The sequence below is a fragment of the Myotis yumanensis genome, unplaced genomic scaffold (genome assembly GCF_028538775.1).
Source record: "Myotis yumanensis isolate MYYU_CA2020_CCGP unplaced genomic scaffold, mMyoYum1.0.hap1 SCAF_16, whole genome shotgun sequence".
NCBI classification, from domain to species: Eukaryota; Metazoa; Chordata; class Mammalia; order Chiroptera; family Vespertilionidae; genus Myotis; species Myotis yumanensis.
Window position 1 is genome coordinate 9,428,290 of NW_027223767.1, and position 19,357 is coordinate 9,447,646.

General features: G+C 47.4%; 1 protein-coding gene across 3 annotated transcripts in view; it reads right to left on the reverse strand.

The window, feature by feature from the left end:
• Positions 1 to 2,771: 2,771 nt before the first annotated feature.
• SHISA6 (shisa family member 6) overlaps positions 2,772 to 19,357 on the reverse strand; it is a 289,168-nt gene continuing 272,582 nt past the window's right edge. For 2 of the 3 annotated variants that reach the window (XM_070394079.1, XM_070394078.1), the window contains 2 exons: positions 10,927 to 11,079; positions 2,772 to 8,832 (listed from right to left, as the gene is read on the reverse strand). In XM_070394079.1, coding sequence (XP_070250180.1) covers positions 8,282 to 8,832; positions 10,927 to 11,079 — 704 coding nt within the window. In that variant the 3' untranslated portion in view covers positions 2,772 to 8,281. Of the gene's footprint in view, positions 8,833 to 10,926; positions 11,080 to 14,893; positions 14,951 to 19,357 lie in introns of all 3 variants that reach the window. The other variant, XM_070394077.1, reaches the window with a different exon arrangement.

A 19,357-nucleotide genomic window follows, 5' to 3' on the forward strand; every position in this document is an offset into this window, starting at 1 on the left:
AATCCGGATGTAGTTTGAGTAGAGTTTTGTGATAATTCAGGGATGACATATATCAGGTATGGGAAGAACCTTTGAGACTAATATCCCAGCTTTGACAGTTGAAGAAACCAGAGATGACATTGACAACACATCCTTAGTATAAAAGTTACTGATTCCCTCATCTGGAACTTTCAAAGCTCGCATCCCCAACTTCTACTCTTTCTGATTTTCCCACTCGTGACACACTTTCAGTCCAAACACTGAGTATCCTTGGTCTTCTTCTTAACATCTTGAAGGAAAATATTTTTCCTCCTTTCTAGAGGTTTTGTGCTTCCTTATTGCTCAACCAGAGAGGAAAAAGATCAGTGTCTCAAGTGACATTGAAGGTGAAAAGCTGTCTAGTACTCCTGGCACCTCTGTGATTTCAACCTGAGATTGCACTGGCCTTGGCTTCTTAATGGTGGTATATTAGGACCTAATTTATTCAGATTTCATCAATTTGGAATTAATGATAAATGTGATAGGGCTTAAATTGAGGTTTACTCTTGAGAATCAAAGAGAAAAAATTAAACCGAATTGTTAGAGTTGATGGTATTTAAAGGCGCCATTTAGCTTATTTAAGAGAATAATCTTTTGTTGTTTTGTTAATCCTCACATGAGGATTTTTTTCCCCATTGCTTTCAGAGACAGGGGGGAGAGAGAGAGACATGGATATGAGAGAGACACATTGACTAGTTGCCTCCTGCACATGCCCCAACCAGGAACAGGGAGTGGAACCAGCAACCCAGGTATGTGTCCTTGACTAGGAATCCAACCATGATCTTTTGGTGCCCGGGGCAACACTCTAACCACTGAGCAACGCTGACCAGGGCTAAGAGAATGATCTTTTAAGGTATTTTAGAAATATCATTTAAAGCATGTTCAGAACTCCTTGAACCATACCTCTTGATAATTTTCATATTAATTACCCATTATTCTTACCTGTTCAATAAGGAAGGTCTGAGATTTTCTGTTTGGGAACATGTTGCTAGTCTAATTTAGTCATTATATGTATGTGTAAGCATTGTAATTAAATTGCACTTCTGTAAAAAATATATCTCCAATTCAGAATTTTGTTTTCCTTTGGGTTTCCCTCCAATAATGAATATAGATTAATGAAGCTTTTATAGGGTGTCCCAAAATTCACGCAAGATTTGAATTTTGTGTGAGCATTAACAACAACAACAAAAAATAAAAGCCTAATTATACTTGGTTGATTGAATCAGATTCTAATATCTGTTGCCCTTTGATTTCAATCCCTTCAATTTGATAAGCATTACCAAGTACCAATTATGGCCCAGGAGCAGGGACAATGAAGACCAAAGATGACCACGGCTTTGCATATGTGCCAGCAAAACTGTGGAGGCCATTTACCCGATGTGCTATTCCATACATAACCCTATACTGTATACTTTATGAATAAATAAAAAAATTACAATTTTTAATTTTTAATTATAAACTTGTGTTTTCTATCAAAATTACTTCTTGCGTGAATTTTGGGACACCCTATATATGCTTGTAGTGTGTGTGTGTGTGTGTGTGTGTGTGTGTACATGCTATGAGTCATTATGGGTGACAGCCACTATGACATAGAAGCAATGCACTGTAATAATGATTGTTAGTAAACGAATGATGTAGTGAGCAAAATGCATTTCAGAATGTGTGGTTATGTGTTATTATGCATTAGAGGAGTAAATAGGCTTATTACTTTGTCCTAGGTAAAGAATGCCATTGGCAGGAGTAATAAAAGGATTTTTGAACGTAAGTGCATCACATCCAAAGAGAAGGGTTTTAATCACAATGGAGCTGGGCTGTGGTAAGAGAGTCTAACTGGCTGTGGATTCTAGGAGCCATGGAGTCACTAGAGTTGGCCAAGGACATGTCCTGTTTGTCAGCACTGCTTGCTGAACCTGAGCCCACAAGTGTCCAGGTGATGCTGAAAACTCAGAAACAGGACAGGAGATGATCTTGGCAGCATCACTGAACATGTGCCAAAGAAGATAATATAAAAAAACGAGTCCAAAGAAAGAGAACCTGGAGCAAGGCTTCAAATCTAAATCAAGTTTCAGGGTATAACTTGATTCACTCTTTTAAATCACATCGATATTTAATCACCTGTACTCTAATCACTCATAGTAACTACAAGAATTATAACTAAAACCAAACTGAGACCTACTGTCCAAGAATAATAGTGCTAGTGTAGATGAGTATGGATACAGAGTTATAACTCTTAATTATGTTTTGAATTGCTATACCTCATCCATTGGCACTTGTTCCATGTCTACCTTCCTATATTCCTTTTGTTCACCATTTACAAAAGCATTATTAAGGCCCAATTTGCATATCATACAATTCACTCATTGTAAGTATACAGTTGAATGATTTTTACTAAATTTATACAGTATGGCCATCATCCTAATCCAACTTTAAACCACTTCTATCACCCTAAAAGTTCCCTCATTTCCACTTGCAGTCAATCCCTGCTTCTGCCCATCTCCAATGATTTTCTACATCCTTTCAGGATTTTTCATTCCATTTATTTATTTATTTAGTCTTTTCCCCCATTACCATTTATCCCCTCTATGTCCTCTTTCACATCCGTCCCCCCAGCCCGCCCCACAATCACCACACTGTTGTCCATGTCTATGAGTTCTCTCTCTTTTTTTCTTTCTTTTCTTCCTTTTTTTTTTTTTTTTTTTGGCTCTGTGTTTGTAAAATTAAGCACATGGATACTTGCAGAGACAGGTTATGTTGAAACAGCTTTATTTTTTAATCCATAAATATATGTTACTGACAAAAGTGGAAAAATCCTCGACTAAATCTTACTAAAGTGATATCTGTTTACAGTACATATAGAATGTGCTTTGACAGGTAAGTAGGACAATGAGATTTGTACAGAGCAGCAGTGACAAGAGCACTGCTCATCACGAAGCTTGCTGATGGGGATGAAGAAACTGCAAGGTACAGACAGAAAGGTACTTCCATCAGTGCTACCATATAATAAACACGGAATCCATAAATTGGGGTAATGCGTAAAAATGTTCATTAATCCCCCCTTAGGAAATTGTGTCCCCAAACTAAAAATATTACAGTAAGAATTGCTTTTTATTAGAGAATTTCAAGAATTCTTTACTACAAAATGTCTAGTTGAGTTACAGAACTAGAGGAATATTTGCCACTATGAAGCACATGAATGAGTCCTCCCATGGAGTGGCACTCGAGGGTCCCAGCGGAGCGGGCAGCAGAGTTGAGCAGGGTTCTCCCTCTCCCTCAGGAAGGACATGAAGGGAACATGTAACGTCATTTCTCTGACGAATGAAGGTTGGTGCGTTTGCTGATTTACAAGATGGGTTTGATGATACTGACTTGGACTCTCAATCTTGCTTCACAAGCTTTCACCGGGAGGACAATAGTGTCCCACGGAGGGGCTAGTGAGGTACTAGGATGCCCAGCTCCTAGCAGCCCAGAGGTGATGCTTCCCTTCCTCCAGCTGGAATGAAGCCCAGTGTCCAGACTCAGTCTTCAGGACCCAGGTTCTGGAGGGGGATATGACATCTATTGCCACACAGAGCCTCCGCCGTGAACGCTCCTCTGTGGCTTGGAATGCAGTCCCCACTGATCTCAAATACAAACATCATGCCCTGTAGGCCAACCTCTGGACCTTTGTCCTCTAGCCCATCCTCTCTCTGAAATCAGAACTCCCTCCCTCCAGCTTTAAGGACCACATCAAAGTGAAAATTTCAAATTCAGAATCTCCCAATGACACAGATACCATAGATGACTTAGTAGGCATGTCTATATGTGAGGACTTCCATGACACACATTGGGTAACCTATTGAATGGGTAGGCCCTTACACCTTCAGATATGAGAGCATCCCTAGGTGACCAAGACCCTGGGCCCACCCAGGTTCCGGTGAGGAGTCTGGTGGCTGTCTAGGGCATCTAAGGTTGTGACTGTGGGGCAGCCTTAATGGGAACCATGCAGCTCAGTTGGGATGGGGGAGGAGGGTGAAGAAAGAAGGTTAATGAAAGCCCTAACATGTAAGAGCTGGATGAAACTTCAGAATTCATCTAGTCAAAGCCCCTCATTTTACAGGAAACTGAGGCACTGAGCAAGAATAGGGCTCGTCCTCAGTCACACGGCAAGATGGAGACAAAGCCAGGGCAGAAGTGTATCCAAGAGACTCGCCCCTGTGCTTTTTCCTCCTGTAGTATGCTTCCTTCTGAAATCAAATATAGAGCTCAGGAAGACATATCTTTCATACTGTCTCTGTCATTAAAATGCTGCATTTATAAAAAATAGCATCTGAACCCTGAAAAATACTTCATTAAAACACAACAAGCTTCCTTGAATATACTTCAGAGCAAAGTTTCCCAGGTTTAGGGAAGATGGTGGATGAATGTATGCAGGAGGTAACATGTCAACGCTTCCCAAAGCCGTGCCTTCTAGGGCCCAGCAGCCCTTTCAGAATACCTGGGGTCAAGTTCACAGTTGCCTGTGGATGGAGTCGGAGGATGGATGGCTGGTGGCAGACAAGGTATCTCTGAAGAAATGGATCTTTTGGTGGCAGGGTTGTTGGAATGGATATTTCTCCACACCTGGGGAGTCACGAGGCCATCCAGAATTTTGGGACAGAGGGAGATCTGTGACACACAAGCAGGACAGGTGTGGGGTGGAACAGTGGCCAAGGGCCCTCAAGGATATGAACTTTGGCCAGAGTAGGAACCTCTGGGCTAGGGCAGGCTGGGGCAGCGGCTTAGGGGGACAGGCCTGGCCGAGATACCTCTGCCAGGGCAGCTTCTCTGGCTTCCCTCCAGAAGACCAGGGTAGGAGCCCTTGGCTACGTGCCTTGGGGCATCACCTCCCAGGGGCAGGAGGGGAAGGATAAACCAATGAGGCAAAAAGAAGATCTGAATGTCTCATTCTTTAAATGTTTTCACTGAGAGCTGTAGGTGTTACAACTAGAGAGTATAGCAAGACCAAGGAAAAGAAATTAGGGATGAAGAAAGGTAAGTTAAGGAAGAGGGCAAGGCCAGGGAGATGAGAGGAAGGAAAGACTGAACTGGCATAAAAGACTGAGTGTATGAAAGTTTCGGAGTGGGAGAGTGGAAAAAAGGAGAAATTTGAATGAAAAGATTTGGAACTTTCTAGAAGGCAAACCCGTCACCCAAAAGACTGGGGAGCCAAGTGAGGGGGTTAACAGAATTCTTGGGAAAGCCTCTGTGACTTAGGAACTCAGGGAGTCAAGAGTTAACTGGAGGAGCAAGACGGGGAAGGTGGGAGGGCATGGGGGATTGTGGGACCTTCACTGTTATTGAAGGCCAAGGAACCAGCAAGACTGTTCGGGGCAAGAGGGAACCGGGCAGATCCCAGTCCATTCCAATCAGATCAATGAAGACTCGCACAAAGAACAAAGCAAGCAGAGGAACATTCTGGGCTCTGGGCTTCCCTTGCTGGGGGAGGGGGACTTTCATTGTGGGGCAGGGCCTGGTGGGGCGGAAGTCCTGACATCTCGGTTCTAATCCCAGAACCCTTGCTTATCTGCTCCCTGAACTTGTCTAGTAATGTGGCTTTGCTTGTTCTGCAAACTTGGATGGACCGACCAAATGAGTGAGATACTTGTGTGTTCTAATCAAGATGTCATTTTATGGACTGAATTGGAGCAAGTCTATGGATTTCTCTCTTCCTCTTCCCTCCTTTCCTCCCAGACCCCAGCGTGAAGCAGAAGAATCATTGAAAAGAAGTTGGGGCTCAGGTAGGATTTCCTGACCTGACTGACCCCAGAGGGTTTACACTGGATAACGGTAAGGCTGGGATGAGAGACATTTTGGAATCAATCTTTCAAACAACCCCTGAGACAGAAAGACAGGGCCTAGGAGAAATGTCTTCCTGAGGCCTGGGGAACTGGTGCCAAGATGCTTCTCACAGGATGGGAAAGACGAGATCAGGTTTCTGGTTTGGAGAGTATGTGTGTATAGACACATGGGGAGGCCTTTCTCACCCACCCATATCCTTTCCCCTCTGCACCAACAGGCAGCCTTCCAGGGACTGGCCCGGGGCTGGATTAGAGGGCAGTGGGTTTAGGGACCAGCTGTGAGAGACACTCCTTTGTTTCTGGGAGGGGCCAGTTGCTCTATTTTGGGTGATTTCCTCCAGCCTAATCCTCTTAGCCTTTCCTCTGGAACAAACTCTCATAAACCCAGGGGCCAGCCCTTGAAAAGGTTTATGTGTTTGTAGGGGAGGAAAGCAGAGCTATCCCTGTCCTCACAGCCTCACAGGACACTACCCCAGTGGGGGAGCTGAGGGCTGTGTTCACCACCCTGAGCCCTAATACCCTCATGATTATGTGATTATGGGAGCCTTGGGAGGAGACAAGAGCTTTGGAATTCTTGAAATAAGTCAGAGGAATCAGTCAATTGATTTCTCTGTGGTTGTGGACTGGATTAGACTAGAAAATCCCAGGGCTGACACTGGGGAGCTCTCCTGCCCCAGTCCCGCCTCCCTTTTTAAGGGCCATACATATTACATGCAGAACTGGGGGAGTCTAGAATCCCAGTTCAAGGTCATTGTTTCCGGAGTCTGACTGTGGCGAGTCACATTTTTAGTATCAGACCTTCTCCCAGTAGTTTGGAGCTGATTTCCTCAGCCCCAGCCCCAGCCCAGGGAGGTGCCCTGGCCCTGAGAATGGGGGAGCCCCTTCTCTCCCCACTGGCTCTGGTCTTGAGGGAGTGGATGCTGCTTAGCTCACCGTCCAGTCTCCAGGAGGCGGTCACATCCTGCCCTCCCCCATCTGGAGGCAAGGAAGGGGCTGAGATAGGCCAGCAGGAGCTGGCCCCCCAACAGAGCTGAGGGAGTCGATCTGCCTGGGGCCTGTGTCCCCTGCAGGGGAGAGACTGGGGTGCTGCCCAGTTAGCCCCAGACCAATCCCTGGAGTACCATTATTTGCATTTGCTACTGAGCCCCTGTCCCTTTGACCCAGAGGAGGCACTGGTCTGAAGAAGCAGCAGCCAGGAGAGAATGATGGAGCTGCAGGAGGTGGGGAGCTGGAAACAGGCAGAGAGCAAATTCCACACCAAGATGGGGTCAGGAGGTGGGCAGTGATGGGGACGGAGGAGTGGATGAGGTCCAGGACCACCACGCACTCCCTCCTTGACGGAGAGGGGGTGCGGGGCTGCCCCTCTTCAGAAGCTGCTGTCTCCATCCTGTCTGACCTGCGTGCTGGGAGACAGGGGGACCCCTGGATGATGGGAACAGCAGCCCCTGAGACCTTGGGCGTCACAGTGGCCTCCCCACCTGCAGCTGTCTGGCCATGGCAGAAGCCTCCAGGGGGCAGTGTAAGGGAGGGGAAGGCAGGCCTGAGTGGTGGGTCATAGTTCAGACCTAGAGGCCTGGAGGAAGTGTGGAGATAATCGGGTTGCTAGGGAGAGTGTCCCAACAGTCCCTGCACCTCCTAGATACCCTCTTCTGAGGGGGCTGGAGCAAGGCCCCGGGGAATTCAGGGGGAAACATCTGGCGCTAGGGGAGGGGCAAAGTCCCCCCAGAAGAGGGGCAGGGACCCTGTGCGTGGGGCAGGCAGCTGGAACTGGGCAGGCTTCCCAACAGTGGGGAGGCAGCAGAAGAAAGGGACTTGGGGGAGTCCCTCATCCAGGGCTTGGGGGAGGGGCAGGGTTCAGGGTGGGGCCTCAGGGGCTCAGCAAAGGAAGGGCCACTCAGTGGGTCCGAGTCCAGCAGGCCGAGGAGATCGGTATTGTGCTTATGGACACAGCAGCTCCCTGGCTCCGGAGCGCGCAGGCAGTTTTAGGCACTAGAAGATTCCTGTGGTGCGGTTCTAGGTAAATGAATGAGACCGAGTAGCCTATTCGGTCAGCCACTGACTGCACCCGCTGGTCAGTTCAAACCCAGGCAGCTTCCGCCGGGGTCAGGCCAGGGCGTCCGGGTTGACAGGCCTGCAGCTGAGCCCCAGGAAGGGAGAGAGGACGTGGAACTGGAAGGACTGCTGGGGTTGGGGTGGGGGTGTGACTGGCTTAGTCCCGCTCCTCACCCCCCGGACTCTCCTGGGAGAGGGAGTGACTGCCCTGATCCCAGGTCTGTGCAGCTGTGCCAGGCCACCTGCTGTGCCGGGGAGTATGGCTTTCGGGTGAAGATAGCCCACCCCCACCTCCTGCAGAAGGAACAAGGGACGGGAGCCCAGGGGGCTAGAAGCGCCGCCCCAGGCCCCTCCTGCCCGCCCTGCTCCGCCAGTCGCCCGGCCTGTCCAGGGGGTCACACGGTCACTTCGGTCTTGCTGGCGCTGTAGCAGGTGTGGTGGCCGGGGATGTAGTGCAGCTGCTCCACCGTGTTGTGTCTGCGCGAGGCGAAGGCCTGGCGCTTGGCCGCCGTCTGGCTCTGGCCCAGCGTGGCGTAGGAGTTACTGGAGGCACTGGGATGGGAGTGCATCTTGGTCATGCGGTAGCGGTCCAGCATGGGCGTGGACACGAACACGTCCGTGTGCGAGATGGCCCTGGCCAGGGACTGCTCGGGGAAGGCCGTCCGCTCGGGGGACAGCAGAGGGTCCTGGGAGTGCAGGCGCTCCGTGGACAGCAGCTGCTCGTCCGACAGGATGCGGTCGTAGGGCATGCGGAACTCGTCGGGCAGGCGCCGCTCCGGGGACAGGACCCGGTCCTGCGACATGGCGCGGATGGGCCGGCGCGGCCTCTCTCGAGGCAAGGGCTTCTGCTGGGACATCTGGATGACGTTGACGGGGAGGGTGCCGCGGGCCGCCAGGTCGGGCAGGTGCCGCCTCCTCATGTAATACTCATCAGCCTCCTTGTCGGCTGCAGGACAGATAGAGAGAGAAGTCAGCTGGGAGGACAAGGTGACACCACGCGGCAGCCAGGACGGAGCTAGGATCCTGCAGCCCAGGCAGATGGGGGCTGTGCGTCTAAGAGTCCCGCGGGCTCTTGTGAAAGCTGGATTCCTTCTCCTGAGCCTGGGGCTGGCCAGGAGTCTGCTCCCAGGCAGTGCTGGGCCCTGTCGAGGCCCACCTGAGTGCCCCGGGGTTCGGGGGCTCCTCGAGTCCCAGGGAGCTCACGGCAGCACGGAGGACAAGCCCTTGCCCCCAATTCCTGCTGGGTGCTGCTGCTACCACACCCGTCCTGCAGCAGAATGGCTCCTGGTATTGCTGAAACTCCCAGGGGGCAGCCGGCAGATGTCCCATGAGGCTTGGAGCCCCTCTCCAAGGGACTGAGTTGCAGAGCCAGACTCCTGCTAGACGCAGTGGTTCTCAACCTTCTGGCCCTTTAAATACAGTTCCTCATGTTGTGACCCAACCATAAAATTATTTTCGTTGCTACTTCATAGCTGTAATATTGCTAATGTTATGAATCGTCATGTAAATATCTGATATGCAGGATGGTCTTAGGCGACCCCTATGAAAGGGTCGTTTGACCGACAAAGGGGTCGCGACCCACGGTTGAGAACCGCTGTGCTAGAGTAAAGCTGCGCCAACCGCGAGGCACTGTGAGAAAGCTAAATTGGTAACGTAGGAGCTGAGTAACACGTTCTCTGGAGTAAGAGCCCATGCACAGGAAGCCAACATGTGGGTATCCGGCCCCCACACACCACAGAATCAAGCCTACACACACCCCTCGTGTGCACACCGAGCAGGCCAGGACAATCTGCACCTCATTCAGATGCTCCGCCCTGGTCTCCAGGCAGGAGGCCCTCCCAGATCCGCTGCCTGCTGAAGCCTTGAACTTACTCAGGATACATACACGTATTTTCCCTCAAATTTTAGGAATGGGGCTTCCCATAGATGGACTTTTCAATCTCTGCAGAATATGGGAATGCTGAGTGCTCCTCAGTGTTCCCAGAGGGCAACCAACTAGGTCCTGCCTCCTGAGCCACACATCCTCTCAGCCTAGGCATTCATAAGTCCTCGGGTCATTGAAGATCCCCTCTGCTAGCCATGGAAGCTCACCATTCCACCTGATCTGGACTCATGATGGCAGATTAACCCATAGCTTCAAGCAAATACTCAGTCCTGCAGTTGGGTGGTGCTAAAAACAGACTTATGGGGAAGTGGGGGCAGCAGTTCCAAGGGTGGGAAGGTAGGAGGGAAGAGCTCTTCCACCACGTATCTTCTAGTCATTGTAACATCTTAAACCAATCAGGCTGTATCTCATATCCCCATCAGTCCCTAGAGCCTTCCAGACTCAAATGCAGAGCTGGGATTATTGGATGAACTGGACTCAACTGATCAAATGGGATATGTATGTGAGAGTGGGGAGTCTCAGGTTCTCAAGACAGTGTTGGCTGGATTAGGGAGGCAGGGGTTTAGGGGCCCTTTCACAGCGAGGCCTCTGTGAGGGGACTCGGAGAAAGCTCTGGTGTTGGCCGCCTCTACCCCAAGATCTTGAGGGTGAGAAGGCCCGTGGTTTGAAGATGGTAGGTATGGGGCAAGGCTGGGGAAGGGTTCTCTCCTGCATGCCTCCCGGGGAGATGTGGACCCGAAGGTTCCATGGCCTCTGTTCTGTCTATAGGGCAGTGATGGCGAACCTTTTGAGCTCGGCGTGTCAGCATTTTGAAAAAGCCCAACTTAACTCTGGTGCCATGTCACATATAGAATTTTTTTGATATTTGCAAACATAGTAAAATATTTTGATATTTATTTTATATATTTAAATGCCACTTAACAAAGAAAAATCAACCAAAAAAATGAGTGTCATAGGTTCGCCATCACTGCTATAGGGGAAATAGGCTTAGGCCCCAAAGAACAAAAACAAGGAGCTTGTCCATTGTCTTCTTTCATGCTACCCTCACTCTTTGTTCTTGGGACTCTACACCAGTCCCTCAGGTGTAGGGCAAGAGAGTGAGACCAGGAGGAGGTCACGAAGGCTCCAGAGACAGACCTGGGACGACCCACTTACTTAGCCTCTTCAGGGAAGAGTACTTGCTGGGGTGGCTCTTCATTGCGGACTCGTAGGATGGGGGCAGGTGGGCCAAGTTCTGGAAGGAGCGGGAGAAGGAGAGGTCGTAGGGCTCAGTGGCTGATGTCAGGATGTTGTTCATTCGTGGCTTCTCTGTAAAAGAAGGGAGGGGTGCATCCCATTAGTGAGGATGAAGGCTGGGGAAGGCAGGAGGGAAAGGGTCCAAGCTGTATCTCATATCCCCATCCCACTTTCCTGGCCCCAAGTGCTAGGGCACAGATGGTGCTGGTGACTCAGTTTCCCTCATGCTCAGTTCCAGCTGTCAACAAGCCTGGGTGCAGTTTGCTGTTATGTCTGCCACTGGCCATGATGGCAGTTTTCCCTCCCTTGAATGGCAAACTCTTTCTCCTGGTGCACCCCTGGGCTGTCCGATAAAGATGTGAGCCTGATGGAGCTGGGGGCTACAGGGGCACGGTTGTAAAGTTATATGTTTGGGCATGAAAGTTCTGTCCTTTCTCTAATAGTTTTAGGCAAACCTAGTTCCCTGGCCCAGAAAAACCTGAGTTTGAAGGAGGAGGAATGACTGGTCTTGTCTACATACCCACAGAACTGGGTGCAAGACCTGGTTCCACTGAGACCCCAACCCACACTGTCCATGATGTCATTTCACCTCTCACATCCCCACTTCCACCTCGGGCCTCTCCAAGCCCTATACCTGATAAGCCACTGTGAGCTACAAAACCATGTCCTCTCCTTCCATTTTCTTCCCTTGAAGCCCCCTGAGCTATCTCTGAGCTGAGGGAGGAAATAGGGAAGTAAAAAATGCTTAGCACATCATTCCCCTTTTCTCCCTCCTTCCCTTGAGATTCCAAAACCTGAAGAGAGAGAAGGGAGTGTTGTTCAGTGCCAGACATGGGTAAAAGAATAGGGGAAGGAATAGAAGAAAAGATGCAAGCGAGATAAGGTGAATGACTGATGAGGTGAATGAGCTGAACTGGGCTCTGGGGGCCAGAGTAGGAATAGCACAGGAATTGGGGCGTTGGGACTGGGGAGATGCAGGTGTGGGTGAGGGAGGGGACGTGACGGTGGAGGACAGAAAGGAATGCAGATCTGGGAAAGGAAGACAAATATATCTAGGTGCTGAACTGATTTGAGGCACAGCAAGAAGTCAACAGGTATTCCTGGGGAAACAGTGGTACCATTCCAGAAATGAGGCAGGCGAGTGGCTCTCGCATTATCCCCTCCATACACTTTGCTTTGGGACACCAGAGAAGGGGCAGGCTCTAACTTTGAACAAATGTAACAGAGGATTGGGGCTCCCCATGCCTCTTGGCAAAGAGAGTGCTAAACCCTAGAAGACAGCAATTTTGCAAACCATGGGACAAAGAGAGGCACTCCTGAGCTTAGTCCAAAGGCAGCTTCAATACAGGGCATTCCTGGCTTCTCTACCCTGTTCTGCCGTCACTGGTTCCCGCAACTCAGGGGTTGAAAACAGAGAAGCCCAGCCAGTGAGCTACTGCTCACACCAGCACATATGCGAGGGGGTGGGGCATGCTCTGAGAGATCAGAACATGCTGTACAGAAAGAGCCTCCCTGGCATGGGTTGGGATAGATGCCAGGACATGGAGTGGGCAGGAAGCTGAGAGCACTGCTTGTGGAGCTGGGGACAGCCACCTGGCCCCTAGCTCTGGTTTCTTCACCTTGGCCATGCTGGAGAAGAACCAACTTCCCTGTTGGCATTATCCTCCCACCGAGGGCATCCTTCAGCTCGCCCACTTCCAAGTGCAGCCTTTCTGGGTGCTCTTATCTTGCTCTGTTCTCCAAAACAAGCCACTGTGGGCAGGCCAGGTCTTCCTTGCCTTCTGCCTCCACATGATTGCCCTTGCCCCTTGCTTCTGCTTTCTCTCTGATTGCAATGCCCTTCCTTACTCTTTCTCTAGTCAAATTTCCCTTCACTCAAGACCCTTCGATATGATAATGTCACATTTGTTCAGCCCACAGTGATTTGTAGTCTTCAAGGACCTATAGCTCTTCTGGTCAATGCCATCCACTATATGTCTACGTGATCTCTAATCATTTTACTTGAGTGATCTTGATCTCCAAAGACCGTGGTCTCCTTGACAGCAGAGTTCTTGCTTTCCAATTTTCCTGATGCCTTCATAGTGTTTGGCTCAAGATAATGATCCAATTAATGCTTTTTGATTAATAAAGTGGACACAGGTCTCCTCCTTTCTTAATAGTTGCTCTGCCAGCTCCTGGGAAAAGCATAAGAGTAGAGAGAAAACTCTGCCTCCACTAGGCTGTGAGCTGCTCAAGGGCAGGGACCAGGTCTCATTAACCTCATCTCCTGACACCAGGTAGAAAAAGAAAGTAGGAGGATGGGGAAGAAAAAAATATTTCTCCTGTTGTAATTAGGAGGCCGCGCTTGTGTTGGCTCCTTCTGGGGAAAACCAGCGCATGGTGGTTCTTTCAGGATGTCACTGAGATGTGAGGCATTCTCCGCTCGCCCTTTCTGGCTTCTCTTCCTGCTGCTGCTTCATCACCAGGGGCATCCCCCGGGCTCTCTGTTCTGCCTTCTGCTTTTCTCTGTCAGCCTGCTCGCACAGATTGCTCCCACTCCCAAGGCTTCTGTTACTGCTTCCAAAGCATAACTTACATCTTCAGCTGTAACCTCCCTCCAGACTTGTACGCATTTCTAACTGCTTCTTGAATGATTTTTTTTTTTTTGCACATCCTATGATCATATCCAGCTCTAAATGTCCAGATCCGAGCTCCATCTCCTGGACCCACTGGTTGCTTTCCTTATTCCTTAGATTGTATTAATAAGACCCACGCCCCCATTCTTCTAATTAACCATAGCTCACTCACAATTGACTCCTATCAGCCATATTGGTTAGTAATTAAATTTTCCCGATTCTTTCTCCAAAATGTCTCTATTGCCACTCCCAACATCACCATGCCTAGAAATGGTGATGAATGAGAAATGGTATCAACTTTTAACTGATCTCTTCAATTTCTCCCAGTTCTAATTTTTTCTAGACGCCCCTCCCCCGCAACCTGAAACATCTTATTAAACTGTTGTTTTCATCATCACATATTTACACTAGGAGCCTCGCACTGGAGGGGACATGAAAATAATCCACTCCATCCTCCTCTGTAATACCCCTCCGTCTCAACGCCAAAGCAGAGCACACTCAGATGTGAGAGAGGTGGGTCTCTCCGCCAGGTAAGCTGTAGAATGTATCCTTGTTTTGAGTTTCTCTCTCACTAAAATTCAATGGTGTTTTCACATTCTTTCAAGCAAAGAGAGGAGAATGACTGATAGTTCACCATTTACATGGCTGTCTTATGTTCCATCAAGTTCTGAGCAGGTACCCCAAATAGTTTTGCTTTGCAGTTCCAACTGTGAAGTTGTGAATTGGGGGCCGGATGTCAGCACCTGAGGGGGAAACGTGGTTTGCTACCCTTGCACACTGTGCTGATTCTCCTGTGCTCCCCAACTTTCAGCTTCTTCCCCTGCCAAGAAGCTGAACCTCAAACAACCCAGTTTGGTTTTGAGTTTCATCAAATCTTGATTAGTTTGGGAGGATCAATATAGTTTAACGAGTCCCCTGTCATTTAATATGGTACCACAAGTAGCCTTGGGCGAAGGGGCGTGTTCACTCCTTGCTGTGGATATATGGAATTGATGAATGTATGTGAAAATGGGTTTTGAAAGGGTATCGCTTTTTCTCTTTCATGATGGAAGATCACTCTGATATCAGAGACAGAGCACTGAGGGAACAATGACCTAGAAGTGAGAGTGAGGCACTGTGGCCCTGGAGGAAGGTGGACCCCTGACTCCTGACACCTCCTTAGCTTCAACGAGTCAGTGACTGAATGTCGGATGCCCTGGTGGGCGTCAGCAATGAGGATGGAGCCACTTGGAATGAGGATGGAATGCAAGGGACTCTCAGCCATCTCTCACCATGTGCAGGGGTCTGGGTAGCACTGCTTAAAATCGGATGGTTATACTGATGATCACCTGAAAGTCATAGAAAAGAACATTTTAAAGAAGAGTTCAGGCATTGCATTGTCTCTCCAACACAGCAGCTCTTCCCTTGGCCTCCGATGTGCTTCTCTGAGTCAAATGAAGCACGTCTTAACGGTGCAGGACTTTTGAAGTCATAGAAATGTGAAGAGCAGGGGACAGAGTATTAGGCTCAAAGAACCTTCCTCTGCTGTTTCTGTCTCTCTCCTTCTGCATCAGGGCTTCCTCTGTCACCATGGTGACCCACCCACAGCTGTGGATCTGGCTGACCAGCGATGGAGGCTTTGCTGGGGAGAGTGTGGGTGGGGAGACTATACGGTGGAGAACTGGGCTGGGGAAGTAGGTCCTTCTTTGAGAAGGGGTTGTTAGGGTGTGGCTAGCCAGGAAGAGGATGCTCTAATTTAAGGTGCTTACACCGTATGAGGTTTTGGTTTGTCCCAAGACTTTTTGTTGTTGTTGTTAACCCTCACTTGAGGACTGCTGTTTTTTGTTTTTGTTCTTGTGTTGTTGTTTTTTAGAAAGAGAGTGGAAGGGAGGTAAGGAGGGGGTAGAGAGAGAACTTCCATGTGAGAGGGACACATTGATTGGTTGCCTCCCACAAGTACCCCAACCTGGGCTGGGGATCAAACCTGCAACCCAGGTATGTGCCAGAAATCAACCCTGACCCTTCAGTGATGCTCTAACCACTGAGAAGCACCAGCCAGGGCCATCCCAAATCTTTATACACAGGTGTCTGGGTACATCCTGAGATATGGCAAGGTGACATGAAGTGTCCATTGTCTGGCATTGGTAGTCCTGGGGTCTAGGTTGTGTCATACCTATAAATGACACAGCCTGATATTTAAAAACACTTATATTGCCCTGGCAGGTGTGGCTCAGTTGATTGGAGCATTGTCCTGTATACCAAAAGGTCACAGGTTCAATTCCCATTCAGGGCACATACTTAGGTTGTGGATTTGATCCCTGGTCCAGGAGGCAATGAATCGATGTGTCTCTCTTCTCTCTCTCTCTTTCTCTCTCTCTCCTGTCCCCTCTCTCTACAATCAATAAGCTTGTCCTCAGGTGATAATTTAAAAAGAAATAATAATAAAATAAAAAAAATTTATTTTAATTAATAATGCAAAATCCACATGGATTAAACAAACCACAACATGAATAGAGTTACAGTTGCCAAAGCACAGAGTTCAAGAGCTTTTAAAACTGAATGAAGGTTTGGCTTATCACTAAAGCAAACATTGACACTATAGTATTGCTTAAATTCAACGTTGCATTTTTATTTTTCAAAGGTACATTCATCTCATTTCAGTGAGAGCCAGGGGGAGAAGAGGCCTGAGGTCTCTGCTTTAATTTATCTAAACCACGGATCACAGCTCTGCCATCGTCTTAGGGCTACATCTGTTTACTTCTCCTTATGTCTTATTATTGAAACCATCTTTCCTATCCTGGGCATTGTGTCCCCTGGCTCCTCATCCTCCAGCTCCTTCACTAGATCCCCTTTCCTCTTCTCTTCTCTACGTGCCAGTGCTCCACAGGCTCAGGTGTCTTCATGAAGAATGAGGCTCTACCTTCCAACGCTACCCCTCCAGCTGGAGGCCCATCTGGTCTGCGGGGCTAGAGTTTAAACTGCTTATGGACAGCCCATTGAAGTTTATGCCCTTAGCCTGAGATATTAAAACCCAAAGTGAGCTCATCATTTTTTTGTGTGCAATGTTCAAACATCTGTCTGTCTATAGTACTAATGTTCCCTGGGCGTGTATTGTGAAACTTCGGTTGTCATTCCCCATTTCTCTCCCTTCATCCTCCATATCCAACGAGTCCCCAAATCCTGTCCGTATAGCCATCTCCTAAATCCAGGCCCACAATATATCTTTTTGTTCAGGTTTCATTTAGCTCTAATCTCTGGCCATTTCTAAGACAAATCATCTTGTGTACCAGACAAAATTTTCCATACCAATAAAACCATTACATCATTCCATTGGTTCAGAACACTCTTGAAATAGCCATGGACACTATCCAATGGGGTGTGCGTTTGGGAAGTAAGCCAGAGTTCCTCACATGAAGATATTCTCCTTTCCTAAGACAGAATATTAAGTATATCCAGGGAAAACATTTGCCAAAGGTTAAATCAATTCTGTACTGCATCTGGATTTAAGCAAGGACAGAGAATCCAGGAAGGGGGATAAAGGATAGATATTTTCTGCCTATCCTCCCGAGGCAAGGGGAAAACCAGTTTCATTGTCCTTTTGTTGTTTGTTTGTTTGTTTTTAAGCAATATAGCAGCATCAAAGAGGCCCCGGCAAGAAATGAGAGGACCCAGGTGGAATGGTGGACTGCCAGTTAGAGAGACACACTTCTCACATTCCATTAATAGAGTCAAAACTGCCACAGTGACATTTTATTGTATTTTCTTTTCTTTTCCTCCCCCTGTAAATCACTATATGTATGTTTTCTCTCACCCCTCCCCTGTTTGCCCTCCCGACTCTCTCAATAATGCTGTGAATAACCTGTAGCATTTTCCTTTTTTGAGAAGAGTGAGAATTAGATTATAGCTCTTAAAATGTAGAAAAATATGGTGATTTGATCTTCACACTTGTGCAAAGTAGCAAACGTGTGAGGTTTTTCATTGCAGCATGTTTGTAGCAGCAAAAGGAAGGAAACAACCTAAATGTTTATACATATATGTAGATACACACAGATAAATATGTATGGTTTCCACATCTGTATGAATGCTATATGTGCTGTTTTAACCTGTTGCCTTTATACTTAGTGGATAGCATATCTTGAATATACTTTCATGTTTTGAAATATTCTTCAAAATATTTTATGTGGTTTTACATTAGTCCTTTCTGTAGAACAGCCTACTGTATATTTCCATATATAAATGTAATATGTTTATTTAATATATAGACTTAAGAATTCCCCTATTACTGTGTCTTTAGGTTGTTTAAAAGTTTAATAATGGTACATCAAATAGCCGTGAACATAAATCTTAGGCCATGTTCCATTTTCTTAAATGAATAGCTAGAAGCAGCGTTTCTAGGTGAATACACTGCCAGTTGCCTGGCAATGTGATGAAGTGGACTGACAGATTTCCTCATGTTGAACCACTCATCGGTTCCTGGGCAATACCTTACTTGATTTTGTGTCTTATTCTTTCACTACAACACTAGATACTGTTTGTTTGTATATATGTAATTCCTATAGATTCAGAAAATTTGTATTTTTGTGCTAACATGTAAGCTTTCTACATCAAGATAATGATATTGTAAAGTCAAATGTATATTGTTCCACCTTTCTGTATGCCTTGAGACTATTAATATCGCATATGAAATAGTTATTCTTTGGAAGCCTGAAGGAATGAAAAATAAAAATGCCTGGTGTCCTGGGAAGTCCTAGTGGCCTTGTGTAGGGTTGGCTTGTTATTTTGTTGACTGCACAGCAACTTGGGGAGCTAGATATTACCATTCAGAGTTAGGGACACTGAGGCTTGGAGAGGGGCAATAATTTTCCCAATAGGTGATGCTGGGGTGCGAACCCAGGCAGGCTGGCCCCGGAGCCCACAGCCCTACGCATCATGCATACTGCCTCACATGCTTGGCAACTTTTTCCTTGCATATCGATTCACTCATGTTTTCTGCTTGTAAATTAAATCCATAATTTCCGTTTTTCTTAAATAAGTCCATTGGACCTTTTAAACTTTATTATTAGCTTAAGACTGAACATTCCCTCAAAAAACTATGCATGTGAAATTATACCCCTTTTCTTATTCTTAATTTTCTGTGTTAATGTTTTGTTGATCAGCAATTTATTTGTATTACTAGAGGCCCGATGCACAAAATTCATGCAAGGGGCTCAGCCCTCGCAGCCCCAGCTGCCTCAGGGCCCCTCAGCCCCACCCACAGGTCATTCTGGAAGGTTGTTCCAGAAGGTTGTTCCCCTGTGCGGTCTCATTAGCATATTAGCTTTTTATTATATAGGATCATTCTTTTTCAAAGAACTACCTCTTATACATGTCAGGTGTTTTTTTTTTTTCTTTTTCTTTTTGTCTTCAAATCCTCACTTTGTGCTTTTGAACTTGCTTGTTCCTGCCTCCTAGTTTTCTTTGGTTCATTATTGTTTCCTAATTCCTGGGCCTGAATCTTTAGTCCATTTGCGGGGCCCTTTTCTGGTAATATAAGGCGGTTAACTGGAAACCTGTCTCCAGCCCTGTCCCCTGAGCATCGATACAGAATGTTCTGATTGTTGCTGTTCCTGAATGAGCTGTAATTGCAGCCTTGCTTTTCTCTCTGACCCAGAGTTCTTGAATAGAGTGTTGTTAAATTTTAAAGTGTTTGGATTTGCTGGTTTGAACTTTTGCCATTAATTTTCTGTTTTATTGCACTGTGGTCAGAAAACAGAGCC